The following is a 19,936-nucleotide window of genomic DNA, read 5'->3' as shown; positions in this document are numbered from 1 at the left end:
ATGATCCTTTGACTCAAAACGAGAGAAGGCATCCTTGAGGAGACTTTTCATCCAGTGGACAGAATGCTGGTTTTAGTCTTCCTAAGACTAAAGTGAATAGGAGTGTGTGTATGGCACTTTTCCCTGATGCTCTACTTTATTCACTATTATTTTATGGATGTTCCTGTTTTGTCCTCCGCTACGTGTTCAGTTTTTGTTGTTTTTTCTACTGCTTTTTGTCATTACAAAAATAACTTGCACACTCAGTGTCCAACATCTTTGCTTTCCTTATTCACCTTTGATTTCAGGTTACTCAGGAAAGGCTGCTCTGTTCCATGTTCCTTCCCTAAGATGTTTGTAGTGAAGTTTTAAAATGAGTTTGGATTTGTAAGTTTCTTTTATTTGGCATTTATTGTCCAATTAGAAGTTTTGTTAGTACATGTTTTTACAGTGCTTCTGATATTTTCTTTGATAAATTATGGATCAGAAGAATCTGGAGGGTTTTTTATCTATTCTCAAGTCTATTTCTTAATTTTATTTATCACAGCTTTTTTATGAATCATATTGGGCTATTTCTATTTTGGGGTAAATTACATTTAAGTTCTTCTTTGTTTCGTTGTGTGTTTACCCAAGATGTAGAGGATTATTAGGTACTAGAGAGTGAAATCTCTTTGTTTGGTCTCACACTGCTTCCCCAAGTCAAAGCAGCAACACACTGGGTATTGATAAAGGTTGTGATTGATGCAGACAGATGCTAATTCCCATTCTCCCCAGTATGTGCTTGGAATAGTAAATCAATGACCTAGGAGAGCCTGAGCATACCCTAAGGGATAAATGAAGTGAGTGAGGAGGCATTGTTCTTGCCTTTTGGTAAAATCACTTAGGTTTATATCTTGAAAACTAATAGGGATGATATCATTCATATAACATGAAATAGTCTCATGTGAACATGTTCTCAACTTACTTCACCTTTGGCTGTTCTGTGACTCTGGTGCACTGCCTATGGATTCACCATCACTAATCTTGACTTGACTAGAACATAGGATCCAAAAATGTTTCTGTAATGTAGTAGTGCTTTCATCCAACATAAACGGACTGCTATGAGCAGGTAAATGTATCAGAGTATTGGTATCTTACATACAGACATTTAAAAATTGTAAGATAGTTCTATAATATTACTAGGTAATAGTTTTACCAAAACATATTTCAGAAGGGTCTTTTACTGCTATTTTATCTATTGGCATTCCTTCTTGCTTGGAACCAAGTGGGGTTTAGATTAAGATAGTGTAACAGAACTTCTGTGTAGTTTTTACTTTAATAAAAAATTATCGTTAATGATGGTACACATACTTGCTAGTGATTAAAAAGACTAGAATTAATTTTAAATGAGTCTTCCCCCTGTTTTCTGTATGCTCTTGTTTTCTTCCTCTCACCTGTGTACATTCTGTGTCCCCATTCTTTGTACCACTATTTTTCTAACTGTCCCCACTGGAAATCTGTCTGCCTGGGAGTTATTGGATTTATTTCAGCATGTCTTCCTTAAGGTGGTGTATTTCTGTTCACTCAGAATTATTCCACAGAGGCAGAGGCAGGTGGATCTCTGTGAGTTCAAGGCCGATAGCCTCCAAAACAATACAGAGAAACCCTGTCTCATAAAAAAAAAAAAAGAAAAGAAAAAAAACAGAATTATTCCACATTCTTTTGCTAAGTTGGTTTTTCTAATAAAATGTTCACTTTAGTAGTTCTTTGTTTTCCAGGCACAGTGCCATCAGCATCTTGGATTATACCATTGGCTACTGTTGTCATTTTCTCCTCTTTGTAGCGAAGCAATCCAAAAAGTTTGTGCAGATGATCCTGTAGTACAGAGTTGGTTGGTGTTTCTCAAAGAGCTGGATGACAGTTGCTGAAGCCTATCAGCATTGTGTCAAATTCCTAACAGTCATAGTTTCTCCCTATTCGTATGAAACAATTTTAGCATTTCTGTTTAGATATGAAACAGCCTTCATTCTTCATTTGTGCTTCATGTCCAGTTTTGAAGCAAGGCTGAACCCTCCAGTGTAAAATGAGGCAGCTCAGGGCTGCTTTACAGTTACCAATGTTGATCATCTCTAGGGGTAAAACAATTTCCATATGGTCCATGGCCTGCCTGCTGAGTTCTGCCATCCAGACACAAAAACTTTGTATATTTTTTAACTGATGTTGTTAAGGGAACATATCCTATGGCAAGCTCAGTTTCCAAGGGAACATCATGGTGCTAAATAGGACATGCCACATTCTATACCAAGAGCTATACTTAAGCAATGACTGACATTCCATGTGTACTTCACTTGCAGGTATAAATGAGTTTCCTACTTGTCATCACAAGTACTTGGGAGTTTGGGACAGAAAGATCTTAAACCATTTCATGAGACACACACACACACACACACACACACACACACGGGTAGGGGACTAGTATTGTGATTATCTTGGTTTCATATCTTGTTGATATGATAGCCTCTGTGACAAAAGCAGCTTTAGGAAGAAAGTGTGTATTCTGCGTCTTTGGTTAAGGGCATAGTCCAGGGACTGTGTTAAGGGGCATCAAGGGAAAAGCAGCTTAAAGCAACCAATCACACTGTACCCCTAGTCTGTAGAGAGACTAATGCATGCTAGTGCTTAGCTCATTTGTTTTCCATTTTACACAATCCAGAATCCCCTGCTGAAAGCTATGCTTCCACACAAAATTTGGGTCTTCCATCAATTAATGTAATCAGGATAATCCTACAGACGTGCCCATAGGCCATCTCCTTGATAATTCTAGATCATCAAGTTGATCATTGATACTAATCATCATGGCAGTATATAGTATACACTGATAATCCTAGCACTTGGGAGGCCTGGGCAGAAGGATTTAAGTTCAAGGCCTGCCTAGATAACTTAGACAGATCTTGTCTCAAAAATCAAATGTAATAGAGGGATAGGGGTGTAGTAATTTCAAAGCACTTGCCTAGCATTTGGGAGGCCCTGGGAGAGGAGAGTGAGGGGAAAGAAGAAATTGTTAGTCCATAGGTGTTTCAGGTGTTTAATATTCTGTCAAAGTGAGTGCATGTGTACTTTAAAAAGATGAAAAACAAAAGATATATTACCTGATAATTTTTTTCTCTATAAGCAGTGTCTGGAAAGAGGAAAAACTAATGTGGGATTCTTGCAGATTATAATTGGACATTGGAGTGTACGGAGTTACAATGAAAACAATACTGTTTCCCTCATACTCAGCAAGAAATATTCTCACTTTTATTCGTTTACTTTATAATTGTTGGCTGCCTAATACCTGCCAGATGCAGTTCTCAGTGCTTGAGAGTTGTAAACAAGACTTTCCTTAAATCAAGGTGGAGGGGCTTAGGTTTCTCTGAAAACCACGAAGAGGAGATTACTGTTAGCATTGATGCTTCCTTCTTGTCTGTGTTTGCGGGGTCACTGACTTAAGCTTAAGTTACATACAGAGAGTCACTGGGAAACAGGATTCTGTATATAAAGGAGTCAGGGCATCTAGCTGTAACCCTCCCTGTCTGGGGGACAGGGATGGAGACTGTGGTAGGAGCTGCGTGCTATATATTTAAAGTTACACACTTTCAGTTTTTATAAAATTACGTGGTCATTTTGATCCTGTCCTTAGACTAAGGGCATGTGTTTTAAACATGGCAGATTGCTTGTGGAGTTGTTGCTTCATCTTAAGTTAAATCCAGCTAATTCAAAGAGACAGCTACAAGTGAACTGTTATATATTGAATTACTTAGCTTAAGGCTTTGTCAGTCAGCCAGTAGTTGCCTTTTCAGACTAGTAAAGAATCTGCAAGTGTCTTTGATACCTTTCTGATGCTAAACATTTATGTGACACTAATGCTAATTTAGATGAAATTCTTAGAGTAGAATTTATATCCAAAAGTGACCAATAATATGAATTTTTAATTCCAAGACTTTTGGTAAGAACTTTTTTCTGTAATGTCAAAATCCAAGCTGATTTGATGTTCAGTAAAACTGAAGGTATGAGTTTTTATTGTTGCTGGTTTTGTTTTTTTTTTACTTTTTGCCATTTGTGTGTGTGTGGTGTGTGTGTACATTGTGTGTGTGTGTGTATGGTGTATGTGTACATTGTGTGTGTCTGTGTGTGTGGTGTATATGTACATTGTGTGTGTGTGTGCGTGTATGTGTGTGTGTGTGTGGTGTATATGTGCATTGTGTGTGTCTGTGTGTGTGGTGTCTGTGTGCATTGTGTGTGTGTCTGTGTGTGTGGTGTATATGTACAGTGTGTGTGTGTGCATGTGTGTGTGTGTGTGGTGTATATGTGCATTGTGTGTGTCTGTGTGTGTGGTGTCTGTGTGCATTGTGTGTGTGTCTGTGTGTGTGGTGTCTGTGTGCATTGTGTGTGTGTCTGTGTGTGTGGTGTATATGTACAGTGTGTGTGTGTGCATGTGTGTGTGTGGTGTATATGTGCATTGTGTGTATCTGTGTGTGTGGTGTATATGTGCATTGTGTGTATCTGTGTGTGTGGTGTCTGTGTGCATTGTGTGTGTGTGGTGTATATGTACAGTGTGTGTGTGTGTGTGCATGTGTGTGTGTGTGGTGTATATGTGCATTGTGTGTGTCTGTGTGTGTGGTGTCTGTGTGCATCTGTGTGTGTGGTGTCTGTGTGCATTGTGTGTGTGTCTGTGTGTGTGGTGTATATGTACAGTGTGTGTGTGCATGTGTGTGTGTGGTGTATGTGTGCAGTGTGTGTGTCTGTGTGTGTGGTGTCTGTGTGCATTGTGTATGTGTCTGTGTGTGTGGTGTATATGTACAGTGTGTGTGTATGTGTGTGTGGTGTATGTGTACATTGTGTGTGTGTGTGAGTGTGTGTGTGTGTGCAGGCATGCATGTGGAAACCAGAGGCAGGTATCAGTGCCTTCCTCAGTTGTTCTCAACCATGTTTATTGAGACAGGTCTCTCACCGAACCCAGATTTCACCAATTTTGTAGGATTTCTCAGCAGTGACCTGCTTATTTCTGCCCAGTGCCAGCATCACAGCCATGCTCAGCTTTTTATGTAGGTGCTGGGGTTCCAAACTTAAGTTCTGTGTTTGCACTGAAGACTCTTTATCCACACTCCCCAGAATCTATCTATCTAGCAACTGGATGTGTATAATTCTTAATTGTGTACTTACTTCTTACCAAGTTACTGAGATTTCAGAAGCACCTTATGGTTACTATCTGCACAAACTGATACTGAAAATCAGTGTGTAGATTTGGGCTAATTTCTGTATGATAACTAACTAGCAATATAGCATAATTTTTCTCAAGGGTTTGTATAATCTAGAGTAGGGTTCAATGCTAATTTGAAGAACTCTTTAGCATTTAGGAATGAATCAGTGATTATTTTAAAATTTAAATTGCATTTTGGTTGTACATTTTAGGTTCTGGTTTATACTTTTTGGTTGGTTGGTTGGTTGGTTGGTTGGTTGGTTGGTTGGTTGGTTGGTTTTCAACTAACCAGAGATTATGGTGAGACAAACTTTTCTCTTATTGTTACTTTAAGGTTGTGGAGTGCTTCAGATCCTTTCTATACCAATGACAGGAGCATCTTGACTCTCTCCCCAATGGACTCATCTACTTGTTAAAGGGACAGTAGGACTCTGGGGAGAAGTTCACCTTCCTCAGATTTGGGGTCATCATCCTATAAAAGGCCACAGTGGCTCTGAAGTTATTGTCTGAAGAGTTGAGACCGTCTTGGAGTTCCACAAGAAACAGACAGTTACATGAACCCTCTCCATTCTTTTTAATTTGAATGTGAGCATACTAAAAGTTGGAATAAAGAGATACTTGCAATCTCTTTGTCTGGTTTGTCCCTTCTGCTCATGGGACTCCTGGTGGCATCACGGCCTTTGCTGGGGCCACTATACTTTAATATAAAGATAGAAGAAAGGGGTAATTTCTAGGTATATGTATTTTTAGGACTAGTGTGGTTCGGGACTCTTCTATTTAAATATGCTTCTGTAAATTATGCTAAAGATTTGCCTTGAGAACTCTATTTTTTTTATTAGATTATATTTGAAGCTTTTCATGGGGAAAGTTAATGTGAATATTAAGGAATTTTGGTCCTTCAGTGACCTGTGTTAATTCATTAGTGCTTTTTAAGTAACAGAGCAAATGAAGAGAGCACGTTTCTAACCATTTTCTTCTTCAGTGTGGATAGTAGGCTTGTATGACACCAGAGTTCTTTAACGATGCTGTAGTACAGCCAGTGAAGCTAATCCCACAAGTGCAAAGATAGTTTGTTTACTTCAGAGTTAGAACCATTCACTAGATTTCAAATTGGTGTTTGCTAGTATTTTGTGGCCAAGTATGTAAAATCTGTAGTGGGTAAATTAGATACCATTATCACATTAATTTACTGAACCTGTCTTATTTTTTGCATGCCTCAACCTGGCTAATATATTTAAACTACCCCCTCCCCTTGTTATCCATGCCCTCTCCAAAGACTCTGTTCATAATTTTATGACAATGTTGTAAAGTTCAATTGTATCAATAAAAAAACAAGTTTGAACAGTATTTAAATATTGCAAATACATTTAATTATATAAATCAAAATATATGCCATAAAATCTTTCTATGGCCCACTTGACTTTCTGTAAACCAGCCTATAGAATAAATAATTTTTGTTAAGAATGTTGTTATTTTTATGTTATTATATTTAAAGCAAACTGCCCCAATAAAGTGAATTATTACAGTTTCATTGTAAGGTATATTGTCGGGTATGGTTGTTTAATGAAAATGAAACAAAGTCAAAATGCTAATTTTTTTCGTCAGCAATAAATTAATATGCTATGGATGATTAGTCAGATACATATTATTCTTAATTCCTTGAATCTCAAATTTTAGTTTGCAGATGATCTGTCACTGAGACTTATTTTTTTCTTCATGTAGAACTAGTGTCTTAAGATTTGTGACTGATGAATTCCACCTACACTAACCATGTGGTTCTGTACACACATGAAGTCATAGAAAACAGTGCAGTGACACTTCATCAGTTTCTCTTGGGAAGATGGAATTGCTTGCAGATTTGTTCTGCAGCTCTCCACTTGTTCCTCCTCACATGAGTGGGTCTTCTGGCTGTGCTGGTAAGGCAAGAATCGCAGAGTAAAGATGAAGAATCTGTTTGCTTATCTGTTTCACTAGTGCAGGGATAGTATCCATGTTATCTGAGTATTGATTTCTATAAACAGCCCTTCCTTAACTTAGACATTACAGAATTATATTTAAGATGGCCTATTATTCTGGACGTACCTTAAAAGGGATATTACTCTTACTCATTTTCTAGAGATGAAATATTTCATACACATTCAGTAGAATAGTTGATAGAAAGAAAATAAATGCTTTATCCCTTAGAATGTCTTATAGAGTATACATGCAACAATGTGGCAATGAATAGCCATGATATAGCTGTCTTAGGTTTTGATTGTTGACAAAAGACTACAAAGTTCAGCTGGCCTGGCATTGATTGAAAAAGGACTACAAAATCACCAAGAGAAGACTAGAGTTCAGCTGGCCTACAAATGGCTTAGTAATTTTGACAATTCACCATTTTTATTGTTAAGAAGACTTCCTTGTATTATTTTATTAATTTTTATCTGTTTTATGTATTTGAGGGCTTCATGCACACCAAAAGAAGGAATCTGACCCCATTACAGATGGTTGTGAGCCACCATGTGGGTTGCTGGGAATTGAACTCAGTACCTCTGGAAAAGCAGTCAAGTACTCTTAACCACTGAGCCATCTCTCCAGCCCTTCCTTGTATTATTTTTTTAACAATTTTTTTCTTAAATTTTGTGTGCACTGGTATTTTGCCTGTATGTCTGTGAGGGTATTGGATTTCCTGGAACTGAAGTTACAGACAGTTGTGAGCTGCCATGTAGGTGCTGATACTTGAACCCAGGTCCTCTAGGAGAGAAGTCAGTGCTCTTAACTACTGAGCCATCTTTTTTTTTTTTTTTTTTTTGGTGCTAAGGATCAAATTCATGACTTTGTGTATGCTAAGGAAATGGTCAAATGCCAGCATAAACCCACACCTGCAACATATATCCCACAGAACAGTGAATAGGGCTGGGGCACAGTTCAGTGAATGTTTGGATCACATGTTCAAAGTCCTGGATTCCATCCCCAGCAGCACAGTAAACAAATAAGATATCCGCTAGTATATTTATTCTGCCTTGTAGCTCAGAACAACTTTTTAAGGGAAAAGTAGTTTCTACTTTGAAGAGCGTGATTTTCTTGCATTTATGTAAGAATAATAATGCAGTGCAGGTGTTTTGCTTTTATTTTTGTAGTATTCTGGTGCTAATGTTCATATAAGACTTACTACAATAAGCCAGAAGACCCCCCCCTTGTGTATTTCTGTCCAAGTCTTTGGATAGTTCAACACTAATAACCAACTTCTTTTATCAGTCAAAGGAGAGTACAATGCCAAATGTTACTGTTAGTTTATCAGTGTCTCAAATTTGTTTTCTTCATCTCAAGGCTGTAGACCTGAAGATAATGGCAAGCACCAAATTAGCTGGCACAGTTGCCCATCAGCACCCGCTCAGCTTTAACAGTACAGGCTCACACAGGACAGAGTCAGCTGTTAGCCAGTGAAAAACTGCTACTGTCTGTGTTTGCTGTGAGATAAGGAGAGGTGCAGAATTTATGGTTTTGTTACCTGTGCATTTTCTTTGGGTCTGAAACTCTAGAATACAGAAAAGTTTCCAGAGTTGACCCAAACCCCATCAATCTCCTGAGAAATGTAACTGAGACAAATCACCCTATTGAAAAAGCTGTAGTTAGCCCTGTCATTAGTATGAGAACTGATGTTATTTCTATTACAGAATATTCAGGAACTGACCTTTTCTGAGATGCTTGAGACTCTTGTTGGACAGTGGTTAAAGCTACTACAAACTTTACAACTAAAACCAGAGAGTCTCCAAAATAAGTTTGGAGCCTGAGGGAAAAGGAGTCTTCTGTGTTTTTGTATACCCTGTAGAAATCACTTTGGAATCTAATATAAGCAGGTACAAATTAACCAACCAAAGAGATGCATGTTGTATTAATTTGGGCTTCCCTTTATAGACATTTTATTTCTATCTTAAAGTGAATTATTTTCACAAAATGCATTATTAAACTGCTGTTTGATACAAAATAACTTGAATGATATTCTCAAAAATAAGCCATCAGGTTGGGGGAGGGCTGAAGTGGGACGGGAGAGGAGGGGAGGGAGCTGGGTTTGACATGTGGAGCAAACTTGTTTCTAATTTAAATTAAATAAAAAAATTAAATTTAAAAAACCATCACTGATGCTGTCTTTGTTGTGGTGACTGCTAGGTTCGTATGTGGGTGAATAGTTAGAGACATTGCAGCAGTGTTTAGTGGCCTCAAGCACTGTACCTGTCTAGTGTCATCCATTCAGTTTTCTGCATTATCAGTAACCATACTGATACTGTACAGCTCTAGTTTTTTAAAGTTTCTGAAATTTATCAAATAAAGATTTCCCTATATTTGAGTGTTTATTATTCGGATTCATCCTTTGTCTTCTCATCAGATCCAGCAGTGCCTAGCTAGCTTGCTTCAGGTTAGTTTCCCAAGTTAATCCTCCATTATTATATAGGAATGTCAAGGCTTTTGCTGCTGGGGGTGGGAGGCAGGGAGCTTGCTTTTTTGACATAGGGTCTTACTCTATAGCCCTGGCTGGTCTGGAACTCATCTGTGTCTGCCTTCTGAGTAAGGGTATGCATCAAATGCTTTTAAAAAGAGTAAAGAGATCGGGACATGGCTCTTTGAGTAAAGCACTTTTAAGTGTGAGTATCTACGTTGAGATCACCAGAATCTGCATTCAAGACAAGCCTGTTGACTGTAATCCAAGCGTTCCTATTGATGAGATGGGAGACAGAGGCAGCAGAATCCCTAAAAACTTAAAGGCCAGGTAGCCTTATATATGCAAATGCAAATATCAGAGGCCCTGTCTTAAGCAAAGTAGAAAACCAGGCAGCTTACAAAAAAATTAAATAAATACCAACACCAACTTAAATGGAGAGAAATGCAAAGGAATTCCACCAAAACCAAGAACAAGACAAAGTTGTCCACCATCTCCACACCTATTGAATATAGTACCCAAAGCAATAAAACAACTCCAGGATATCAAGGAACACAAAGGGGAAGGGAAGAAGTCAACGTATCTTTATTTGCAGATGATTTAACAGTATACATAAGTGACCCTAAGAATTCCACTGGGAAACAACAACTGATAAAACGCTTTCAGCAAAGTAGCTGGATACAAAATTAACTCACCAAAATTAGTAGTCATATATGGCAAATGTCATAGATGACAAATGAAGAAAAAGTCTGGGAAATAACTTTCACAACAGCCTCAAGTAATATAAAATACCTTGAACTAACTAATGAAGCAAGTGAAAGACAAATACTTCAAGATATTGAAGAAAGGAATTGAAGATATTAGAAAATGGAAAGCTCTCCCATGCTCATGAATTAATAAGGTTAACATAGTAAAAATGGCTACCTTACCAAAAGCAATTCAGTGTAATCCCCATCAAAATTACAATACAATTCTATATAGATCTTGAAAATTGTCACCTTCATATGGGAACACACACACAAATGGATAATTTTCTCAATGCATACAACTTAGCAAAGTTAAACCAATAGACCGATGACCCCTAAGGAAATAGAAGCAGTCATTAAAAGTCTCCCAATCAAAGCCCCCGAAGCAAGAGGGTTTTAGTACTTAATTCTACCAGATTTTCAAAAAAAAGTTAATGCCAATACTCAAATTATTCCACAAAATAAAAATGAAAGGAACATTGCCAAATTCATTTATGAAGCCACAATCATCTTGATACCCAAACCACACAAGATTCAACAAAGAGAATGCAGACTATGGTCAAGTAGGCTTCATCCCAGAGATGCAGGGAAGATTCAACATATGAAAATCTATCAGTGTAATCCACCATACAAACAAACTGAAATGAAAAAAAAAAAGCCACACGATCATCTCATTAAATGCTAAAAAGCCTTTGACAAAATCTAACATCTCTTCATGATAAAAGTCTTGGAGAGATCAGGGATATAAGGGATAGACCTAATCATAATAAAAGCAATATACAGCAAGCGTAACCAACATCAAATTAAATGGAGAGAAACCCAAAGCAATTCCACTAAAGTCAGGCACAAAACAAAGCTGCCCACTCTCTCCATAGCTATTCAATATAGTACTTGAAATTCTAGCTAGAGCAATAAAACAAAAGAAATTCTAGCTAGAGCAATAAAACAACTAAAGGCGATCAAGTAGATACAAATTGGGAAGGAAGAAGCCAAAGTATCGCTATTTGCAGATGATATGATAGTAAAAATAAGCAACCCAAAAAATTACACCAATTGAAGTGGTTGGATACAAGATAACAAAAACAACAAAACAGTAGCCCTCTTACATACAAATGAAAAATGGGTTAAGAAACAGCACCCTTCACAATGGCCACAATTAATATAAAATGTCTTGGAGTAACTAATCAAGCAAGTGAACCGCCAGTATGATAAAAACTTAGTCTTTGAAGAAGGAAATTGAAGAAGATACCTTAAGATGGGAAGATTCCCCATGCTCATGGATTGGTAGGGTTAACACAGTAAAAAATAGCCACTTACCAAAAGCAATCTATAGATTCAATACAATCAAAATTCCTACATAATTACCTTGAAAGAACAACATGCAACTTAACATTAAAAAATAAAACAGGATAGTTAAGAATCCTATACAATAAAAAAAATCAGAGATGGTAATACCATCTCTGATTTCAAGCTGTGCTACAGAGTTATAGTATATAAAAAAATCCACTGTGATATTGGCTTAAGACCAGACTGATTAATCAATGAAATCGAATCAAAGATCCAGGTGTAAATTCACAACCTATGAACACCGGTTTTTTTATAAATAATCTCAGCGACCCACTCCCCACCAGAGGACAAGGATGAATTGTAGGAGCCAGATGGGTTGAGAACAGCCTACAGAATCAACAAAGCAGGGCTCATGGGGGCTCACAGCTTGCTTGGGTCTGCACTAGGTCCTCTGTAAATATGGCTTTAGCTTTGTGTTTTGTGGGACTCCTAACATTGGGAGTGGGGTGTCTCTGACTCTTTTGCCTGTTCTTGGGACTGTTTTTATACTAGATTGCCTCACCCAGCCCTGATAGAGTTTGTGCCTAGTTTTATTATAACCTGTAATGCTGTATTCAGTTGACATCCCTGGGAAGCCTACTCTTATCTGAAGGGAAATGGAGGAGTGGATCTGGGACACAGAGGGAAATTGTGGTCAGGATACATTGTATGAGAAAAGAATTAAAAAACAAAGCAAAACAGGAGAGCTAAAAAAAAATCCTGAACAATAAAAGAACTGCAGAAGGAACTTGAACTATCCCTGATTCAAGTTGCTATATAGAGCTATAAAAACAGCATGGCATTGACACAAAAACAGGCATGTCAATCAAATTTAATACCCACACATAAATCCCTATGGACACCTGATTTTTGATAAGCCAGAAATACGCAGGAAAAAAACAGACAGCATCTTCAACAAGTAGCTGCATGTAGAAGACTCCAAATAGATTCATACTTAGCACCCAGCACAAAACTCAATATGTACCAAAGACTTCACCATAAGCCAGATACCTTGAACCTGATAGTACAGAAGGTGAAGAATATCCTTGAACCCATTGACACAGGAAAAGACTTTCTGGACAAAACACTGATAGCACGGACACTAAGATAGACAATAAATAGGACCTCATGAAACTGAAAAGCTTCTGTATGGCAAAGGCCATTGCCATTTAGACAAAGCAGCAGCCTACAGAATGGGGGAAATATTATCATCACCTACACATCTGAAATGCATTAAGAACTCAAAAAAAACTATGTACCAAGAAAACAACCCCTTAGAGTCTCCTGACCTGGGGACTGTGCACAGGTGAACCTGCCCCTGGAGACCCAGCCATCCAGAGTCTACCATATTGTGGTACTAATCCAGCCTCAACACACGAGAAGAGGTGAGTATGGACCTGTCTCTGGACTGCCTCCCACTTACCCTTCTTGAAGTCTTCTTTCCTGGGGACTGCACACAGGTGGATCCTTCTAGGTAGGCTAAGCCATCCAGAGTCTGCCAACATCGAAGTGCTAGTCCTGCCTACACGCACCAAGAGAGGGAGTGTCTCAGACCTGCCTGCACCCAACAGGAAAGCCATCAGAGTATTGGACCTGCTTGCACCCACCAGAAGAGAACCTTGGACCAGTACCCACCAGGAGAGGGAGAGCCCCCACCTGCACCCACTGGAAGAAGGGATTGGAAGATGACAATATATTAATACTTTCAACAACAGAAAGACCAATGGGACACCACCAGAGTCTAGGGACTCTACATCAGCAAGACCTGAACACAGATGAAGCAGAAGAGAAAGACCTTAAAAACAACTTTATGAAGATGACAGAGACTCTCAAAGAGGAAATGAGAAAAATCCCTTAAAGAAATGGAAGAAAAAACAAAATAATTCAAGAAATGGAGGAAAAGACAAACCGAAAAAATGCAAGAAATAAACAAATCAAAGAAAACAAGGAAAGTCAAGAAAAAAACAACCAAACAAGTGAAGGAAACAATTCAAACAGTTCAAGGAATGAAAGCTGAAACAGAGACAATTTTAAAAAAAAGCACAACTACAGTCTGAGGGAATGCTGGAAATAGAAAATATAGGTCAACAATCAGGAACTAAAGATGCAAGCATAACCAACAGAATACAAGAGATGGAAGAGAGAATCTCAGGTGTTGAAGATACACTAGGAGAAATAGATTCATCAACCAAAGAAAATCTTAAGTACAACAAATCCCTAACACAAACTATCCAGGAAATATGGGACACCATGAAAAGGCTAAACCTAAGAACAATAGGTATAGAATAAGGTGAAGACATTTTGTTTTTCAGGGCTCTTTGCAAGGGTACCCCGGGGCGAATTTGAACCAAGGCAGCAGCTGTGGTCACTGCAGTTCTAGCTTCTTTTCCATGATGTTGGGTGCTTAAGGTGAGTGGGGGTCCCGCTCTAAGCCCCAACTCCCTACATCCCTTGGCTCCATCTTCCTGGGTATTTTCTGCACCTAGAGAAGACCTTCCCCTCCCAAAAGGACCACCCTGAGTCTGCCCACACATCAGTCTTCAATGTCTTCTGGTCCTTTCCTGTGCTTCAGGTGAATGGGGGCCCTGCTCTGAGCCCCAACTCCCTACATCCCCGGCTCTGGCTCCCTGGACGTTTGTTGCACCTAGCGAAGACCTGTGCCTCCAGGAAGGTTCACCCTGAGTCTGCCCACACCTGTGTCTTCCAGTCCTTTCCCAGTACTTAAGGAGAGGAAGAGACCACACAAGCTCCCACTGAAAGAAAGGATAGGAAGAAGGCAATATAAAAGCACAGCCAACAACAGAGGAACAAGTATAACACCACCAGGGTCTAGAAACTCTAAACCAGCAAGACCTGAACATATCAACACAGATGAAAGAGAAAAGAATGACCTTCGAAACAATGTCCTGAAAGTGGTAGAGGCCCTCAAAGAGGATATGAGACAATCCCTTAAAGAAATGGAAGAAAATACAAACCAAAAAAATGCAAGAAATCAACAAACCTTTTAAAGAAAGCAAGGAAACCCAAGAAAAAACAATCAAACAGATGAAGGAAACAATTCAAACAGTTCAAGACCTGAAAACTGAAATGGAGACAATAAGAAAAACACAAACTAAGTAATGCTGGAATTCGAAAGGCTGAAAAAGCAATCAGGAACTACAGATGCAAGCATAACTAACAGAATATAAGAGATGGAAGACAGAGTCTCATGCACTGAAGATAAACTAGAGGAAAGAGATTCATTGACAAAAGAAAGTCTTAAATCTAACAAATCCTTAACACAAAATATTCAGGAAATATGGGACACCATGAAAAGACCAAATCTAAGAATAATAGGTATAGAAGGCGAAAAAGCCCAGCTCAATGGTACAGAAAACATATTCAATACAATCATAGAAGAAAAATTTCCCAACCTGAAAAAGGAGATGACTATGAAAGTACAAGAAACTTACCGAACACCAAATAGACTGGACCAAAAAAAAAATGTCCCCTTGCCACATAATAATCAAAACACCAAACATACAGAATAAAGAACGAATACTAAAGGCAGCAAAGGAAAAAGGCCAAGTAACATATAAAGGCAAAACTATCAGAATCACACCTGACTTTTCCATGGAAACTATGAAAGCCAGAAAGTCCTGGATAGATATCCTACCAACCCCAAGAGACCACCAAGGCCAGCCCAGACTGCTATTCCCAGCAAAACTCTCAATCACTATAGATGGAGAAAACAAGATATTCCATGACAAAATCAGATCTATGCAATAAGTATCCACAAATCCAATCCTACAGAAAGTTCTAGAAGGAAAACTCTGACCCAAGGAAGTTAACTGCACTCAAAATAACAAGGGCAATAGATAAACTAACTTTACCAGAAATCAGAAATAGGAGAAAAACTTACACATAAAACCACCACCAAAAACGAATCCAAAGCAAACAAGAATCAACAATCAATGGTCATTAATATCCCTGAATATCAATGGTCTTAACTCATCTATAAAAAGACACAGGCTAACAGAATGGATATGAAGACAGAATCCATCCTTCTACTGCATACAAGAAACACACCTCAATTTCAAAGACAGACGCTACCTCAAGATTAAGGGTTGGAAAAACACTTTCCAATAAAATGAACATAAGAAGCAAGCGGGTGTAGCTATCCTAATATCTAACAAAATAGACTTCAAACTAAAATTAATCAAAAGAGATGAAGAAAGTCACTTCATATTTACCATAGGAAAAGCCCATCAGGAAGAAGTCTCAATTCTGAACATATATGTCCCAAATATAAAGTCACCCACATTCATAAAAGAAACATTACTACCGCTCAAATCACACATTAAACCCCACACACTTATAGTGGGAGATTTTAACACCCCACTTACACCACTGGACAGGTCCACCAGACAGAAACTTAACAAAGAAACAATGAAACTAACAAAAGCACCACACGGAACCTTCTCTAAAATTGACCTCATAGTTGGCAGTAAAGCAAACCTCAACAGATAAAAAAAAATTGGAATAAACCCCTGTACTCTTTCGGACCACCACGGCTTAAAATTAGAATTCAATGTCAACACAAATTGCAGAAACATCACAAACTCATGGAAATTTGAACAATGCTCAATTGCATCACCCCTGGGTAAAGGAAGGAAGAAAGAAAGAAAGAGACAGAGAGAGAGAGAGAGAGAGAGAGAGAGAGAGAGAGAGAGAGAGAGAGAGAGAGAGAGAGAGGACTTCCTAGAATTCAATGAAAACGAAGGCACAACATATCCAAACCTTTGGGATACTTTGAAAGCAGTTCTAAGAGGAAAATACATAGCACTAAGTGCCCACATGAAGAAACTGGAGAATTGCCACACTAGAGAATTAACAGAATACCTGAAAGCTCTAGAACATAAAGAAGCAAACTCACCCAGGAGGAGTACATGCCAGGAAATAATCAAATTGAGAGCTGAGATCAATAAAGTAGAAACAAAGAAAACAATACAAAGAATCAATGAAACAAAGAGTTGGTTCTTTGAGAAAAATCAACAAGATAGACAAACCTTTATCAAACCTAACTAAAAGAAAGAGAGAGACCATGGTAATTAACAGAATCAGAAATGAAAGAGGGGACATAACAACAGACACTGGGGAAATCCAAAGAATCATCAGGCCATACTTTGAAAATCTGTACTCCAATAAATTGGAAAATCTAAAGGAAATGGATGGTTTCTGGATAGATATCACTTACCAAAATTAAATCAAGAAGAGATAAACAATTTAAATAGATCTATATCCCCTAAAGAACTAGAAGCAGCCATAAAAAGTCTTCCAACCAAGAAAAGTCTGGGCCCAGATGGTTTCAGTGTGGAATTCTACCAAAAATTCAAGGAAGATCTAATACCAATACTCTTCAAATTGTTTCACACAATAGAAGCAGAAGGATCACTGCCAAATTCTTTATACGAGGCTACAATTACATTAGCAGCCAAACCACACAAAGACACAACCAAGATAGGGAATTACAGACCAATCTCCCTCATGAACATGAATGCAAAAATAGTCAATAAAATACTGGCAAATCGAATCCAAGAACACATCAGAAAAATCATATACCATGATCAAGTAGGCTTTATCCCAGGGATGCAAGGATGGTTCAACATACGAAAATCCATCAATGTAATCCACCATATAAACAATCTCAAAAAGAAAAACCACATGATTATCTCACTAGATGCTGAAAATGCCTTTGACAAAATTCAACACCCCTTATTGATAAAGGTCTTGTGATTGGGAAGCCCTGTGTATATGTCAATAAAGCACTGTTGGCCAATAGGGAAGCAAGATAGATGGGACTAGGAGTCCAGGAGGACTCTGAGAAGAGAAACACAGGGAGTCAAGATGTAGCTGCCATAGGCGTAAGAAGTTTGGAACTATTCTCTGGTAAGAGAAATACTTAGATTAACAATTATGGGGTAAATACTTAAGTCAGAGATAGCCAGCAAGAAACAAAAACGGCCAACAGCTTCATAATTAATACAGTGTCTTGTGTGTTATTTGGGGGCTACAATGTGGCAGAACCCAGGCGACTGGTGGGGAAAAACCAAAGCGGGTGTCAAGGAAAAGGCTTCTCTCTACAGTCTTGGAGAGATCAGGGGTAACAGGAACATACTTAAACATAACAAAAGATATATACAGCAAACCAACAGCCAGCATCAAGCTAAATGGAAAGAAACTAAAGGCGATTCCACTAAAATCAGGAACAAGACAAGGATGTCCACTCTCTCCATATCTCTTCAATATTGTACTAGAGCAATAAGAAAACAAAAGGAGATCAAGGTGATACGAATTGGAAAGGAAGAAGTCAAACTTTCACTATTTGCAGATGATATGATAGTCTACATAAGCGACCCAAAGAATTCTACCAGGAAACTCCTACAGCTGATAAACACCTTCAGCAATGTGGCAGGATACAAAATTAACTCAAAAAAATCAGTAGCCCTACTGTATGTAGACAATAAAGGGCACGAGAAAAATCAGAGAAACATCACCCTTTACAATAGCCACAAACGCCATAAAATATCTTGGGGTAACTCTAACCAAGCAAGTGAAAGACCTGTATAACAAGAACTTTGAGTCTTTAAAGAAAGAAATTACAGAAGCCCTCAGAAAATGGAAAGACCTCCCATGCTCTTGGATAGGTAGGACCAACGTAGTAAAAATGGCAATCTTACCAAAAGCAATCTACAGATTCAGTGAAATCCCTATCAAAATACCAGCACAATTTTTCACTGACCTCGAAAGGATAATCCTTAACTTAATATCGAAAAACAAAAGACCTAGGATAGCCAAGGCAACCCTGCACAATAAAGGAAACTCCGGAGGCATCACCATCCCTGACATCAAGCACTGTTATAGAGCTATAGTCCTGAAAACAGCTTGGTATTGGCACAAAAGCAGACAGGTAGACCAATGGAATTGAACTGAAGACCCTGATATCAACCCGCACACCTTTGAACACCTGATCTTTGACAAAGAAGCTAAAACTATACAATGGAAAAAAGAATGCATCTTCAACAAATGGTGCTGGAGTAACTGGATGCTGGCATGTAAAAGACAACAGATAGATCCATATCTATCACCATGCACAAAACTTAAATCCAAATGGATCAAAGACCTCAACATCAATCAAGCCACACTGAATCTCTCAGAGGAGAAAGTGGGAAGTACCCTTGGTACAGGAGACTACTTCCTGAACATAACACCAGTAGCACAGACACTGAGATCAACAATTAATAAATAGGACCTCCTGAAACTGAAGAGCTTCTGCAGGGCAAAGGACACAGTCAGCAAGACAAAACGACAGGCCACAGAATGAGAAAAGATATTCACAAACCCCACATCTGATAGAGGGCTGATCTCCAAAATTTACAAAGAACTCAAGAAGCAAGACTCCAGAACACCAAAGAATCCAATTAAAAAATGGGGTACAGAACTAAATAGAGAATTCTCAATAGAGGAGTCCAAAATGGCCAAGAGATGCTTGAGAAAGTGCTCAACATCTTTAGCCATTAGGGAAATGCAAATCAAAACAACTCTGAGATACCATCTCACTCCCATCAGAATGGCTAAAACCAAAAACACTAATGACAGTTTATGCTGGAGAGGATGGGGAGAAAGCGGTACACTCCTCCACTGCTGGTGGGAGTGCCAACTAGTGCAGCCACTTTGGAGATCAGTATGGAGATCCCTCAGAAAAATGGAAATCAGTCTACCACAAGATCCAGCAATTCCACTCTTAGGCATATACCCAAAGATGTACTCTCATACAATAAGGACATCTGCTAAACTATGTTCATAGCAGCATTGTTTATAATTGCCAGAACCTGGAAAGAACCTAGATGCCCTTCAACTGAAGAGTGGATAGAGAAAATGTGGTACATGTACACAATGGAGTTCTATTCAGCAGAAAAAAATGCAATCTTGAAATTTACAGGCAAATGGATGGCACTAGAAGAAAAAAAACATCCTGAGTGAGGTAACCCAGTCACAAAAAGACAAGCATAGTATGTACTCACTCATATACGGATTTTAGACATGGAACAGGGCATTGCCAGCATACAACCCCACCACCAGAGAGCCTGGGGTACAGGGAGGACCCTAAGAGAGATATTCATGATAACCCAGAGAAGGTTTAGGGGATGTGATCTCCTAATTGGATTGGAGGGGGAGAAGGGGAGGGTAGAAGGAGATGGTAGAAAG

At 38.6% G+C, this 19,936-nt stretch overlaps 1 protein-coding gene across 2 annotated transcripts in view; it reads left to right on the top strand.

The window, feature by feature from the left end:
- The window catches only part of Atp11b (ATPase phospholipid transporting 11B (putative)), an 88,306-nt gene extending 81,762 nt beyond the window's left edge, over nucleotides 1-6,544 (top strand). For both annotated transcript variants that reach the window (XM_021226912.2, XM_005069705.4), the window contains exon 30: nucleotides 5,532-6,544. In XM_021226912.2, coding sequence (XP_021082571.1) covers nucleotides 5,532-5,613 — 82 coding nt within the window. In that variant the 3' untranslated portion in view covers nucleotides 5,614-6,544. The remainder of the gene's footprint in view (nucleotides 1-5,531) is intronic.
- Nucleotides 6,545-19,936: the final 13,392 nt, after the last annotated feature.

This window comes from Mesocricetus auratus, unplaced genomic scaffold (assembly GCF_017639785.1).
Source record: "Mesocricetus auratus isolate SY011 unplaced genomic scaffold, BCM_Maur_2.0 Super-Scaffold_100011, whole genome shotgun sequence".
NCBI classification, from domain to species: Eukaryota; Metazoa; Chordata; class Mammalia; order Rodentia; family Cricetidae; genus Mesocricetus; species Mesocricetus auratus.
Note: the sequence above shows the minus strand (reverse complement) of the source record. Positions and strands in the feature narration are given on the sequence as shown.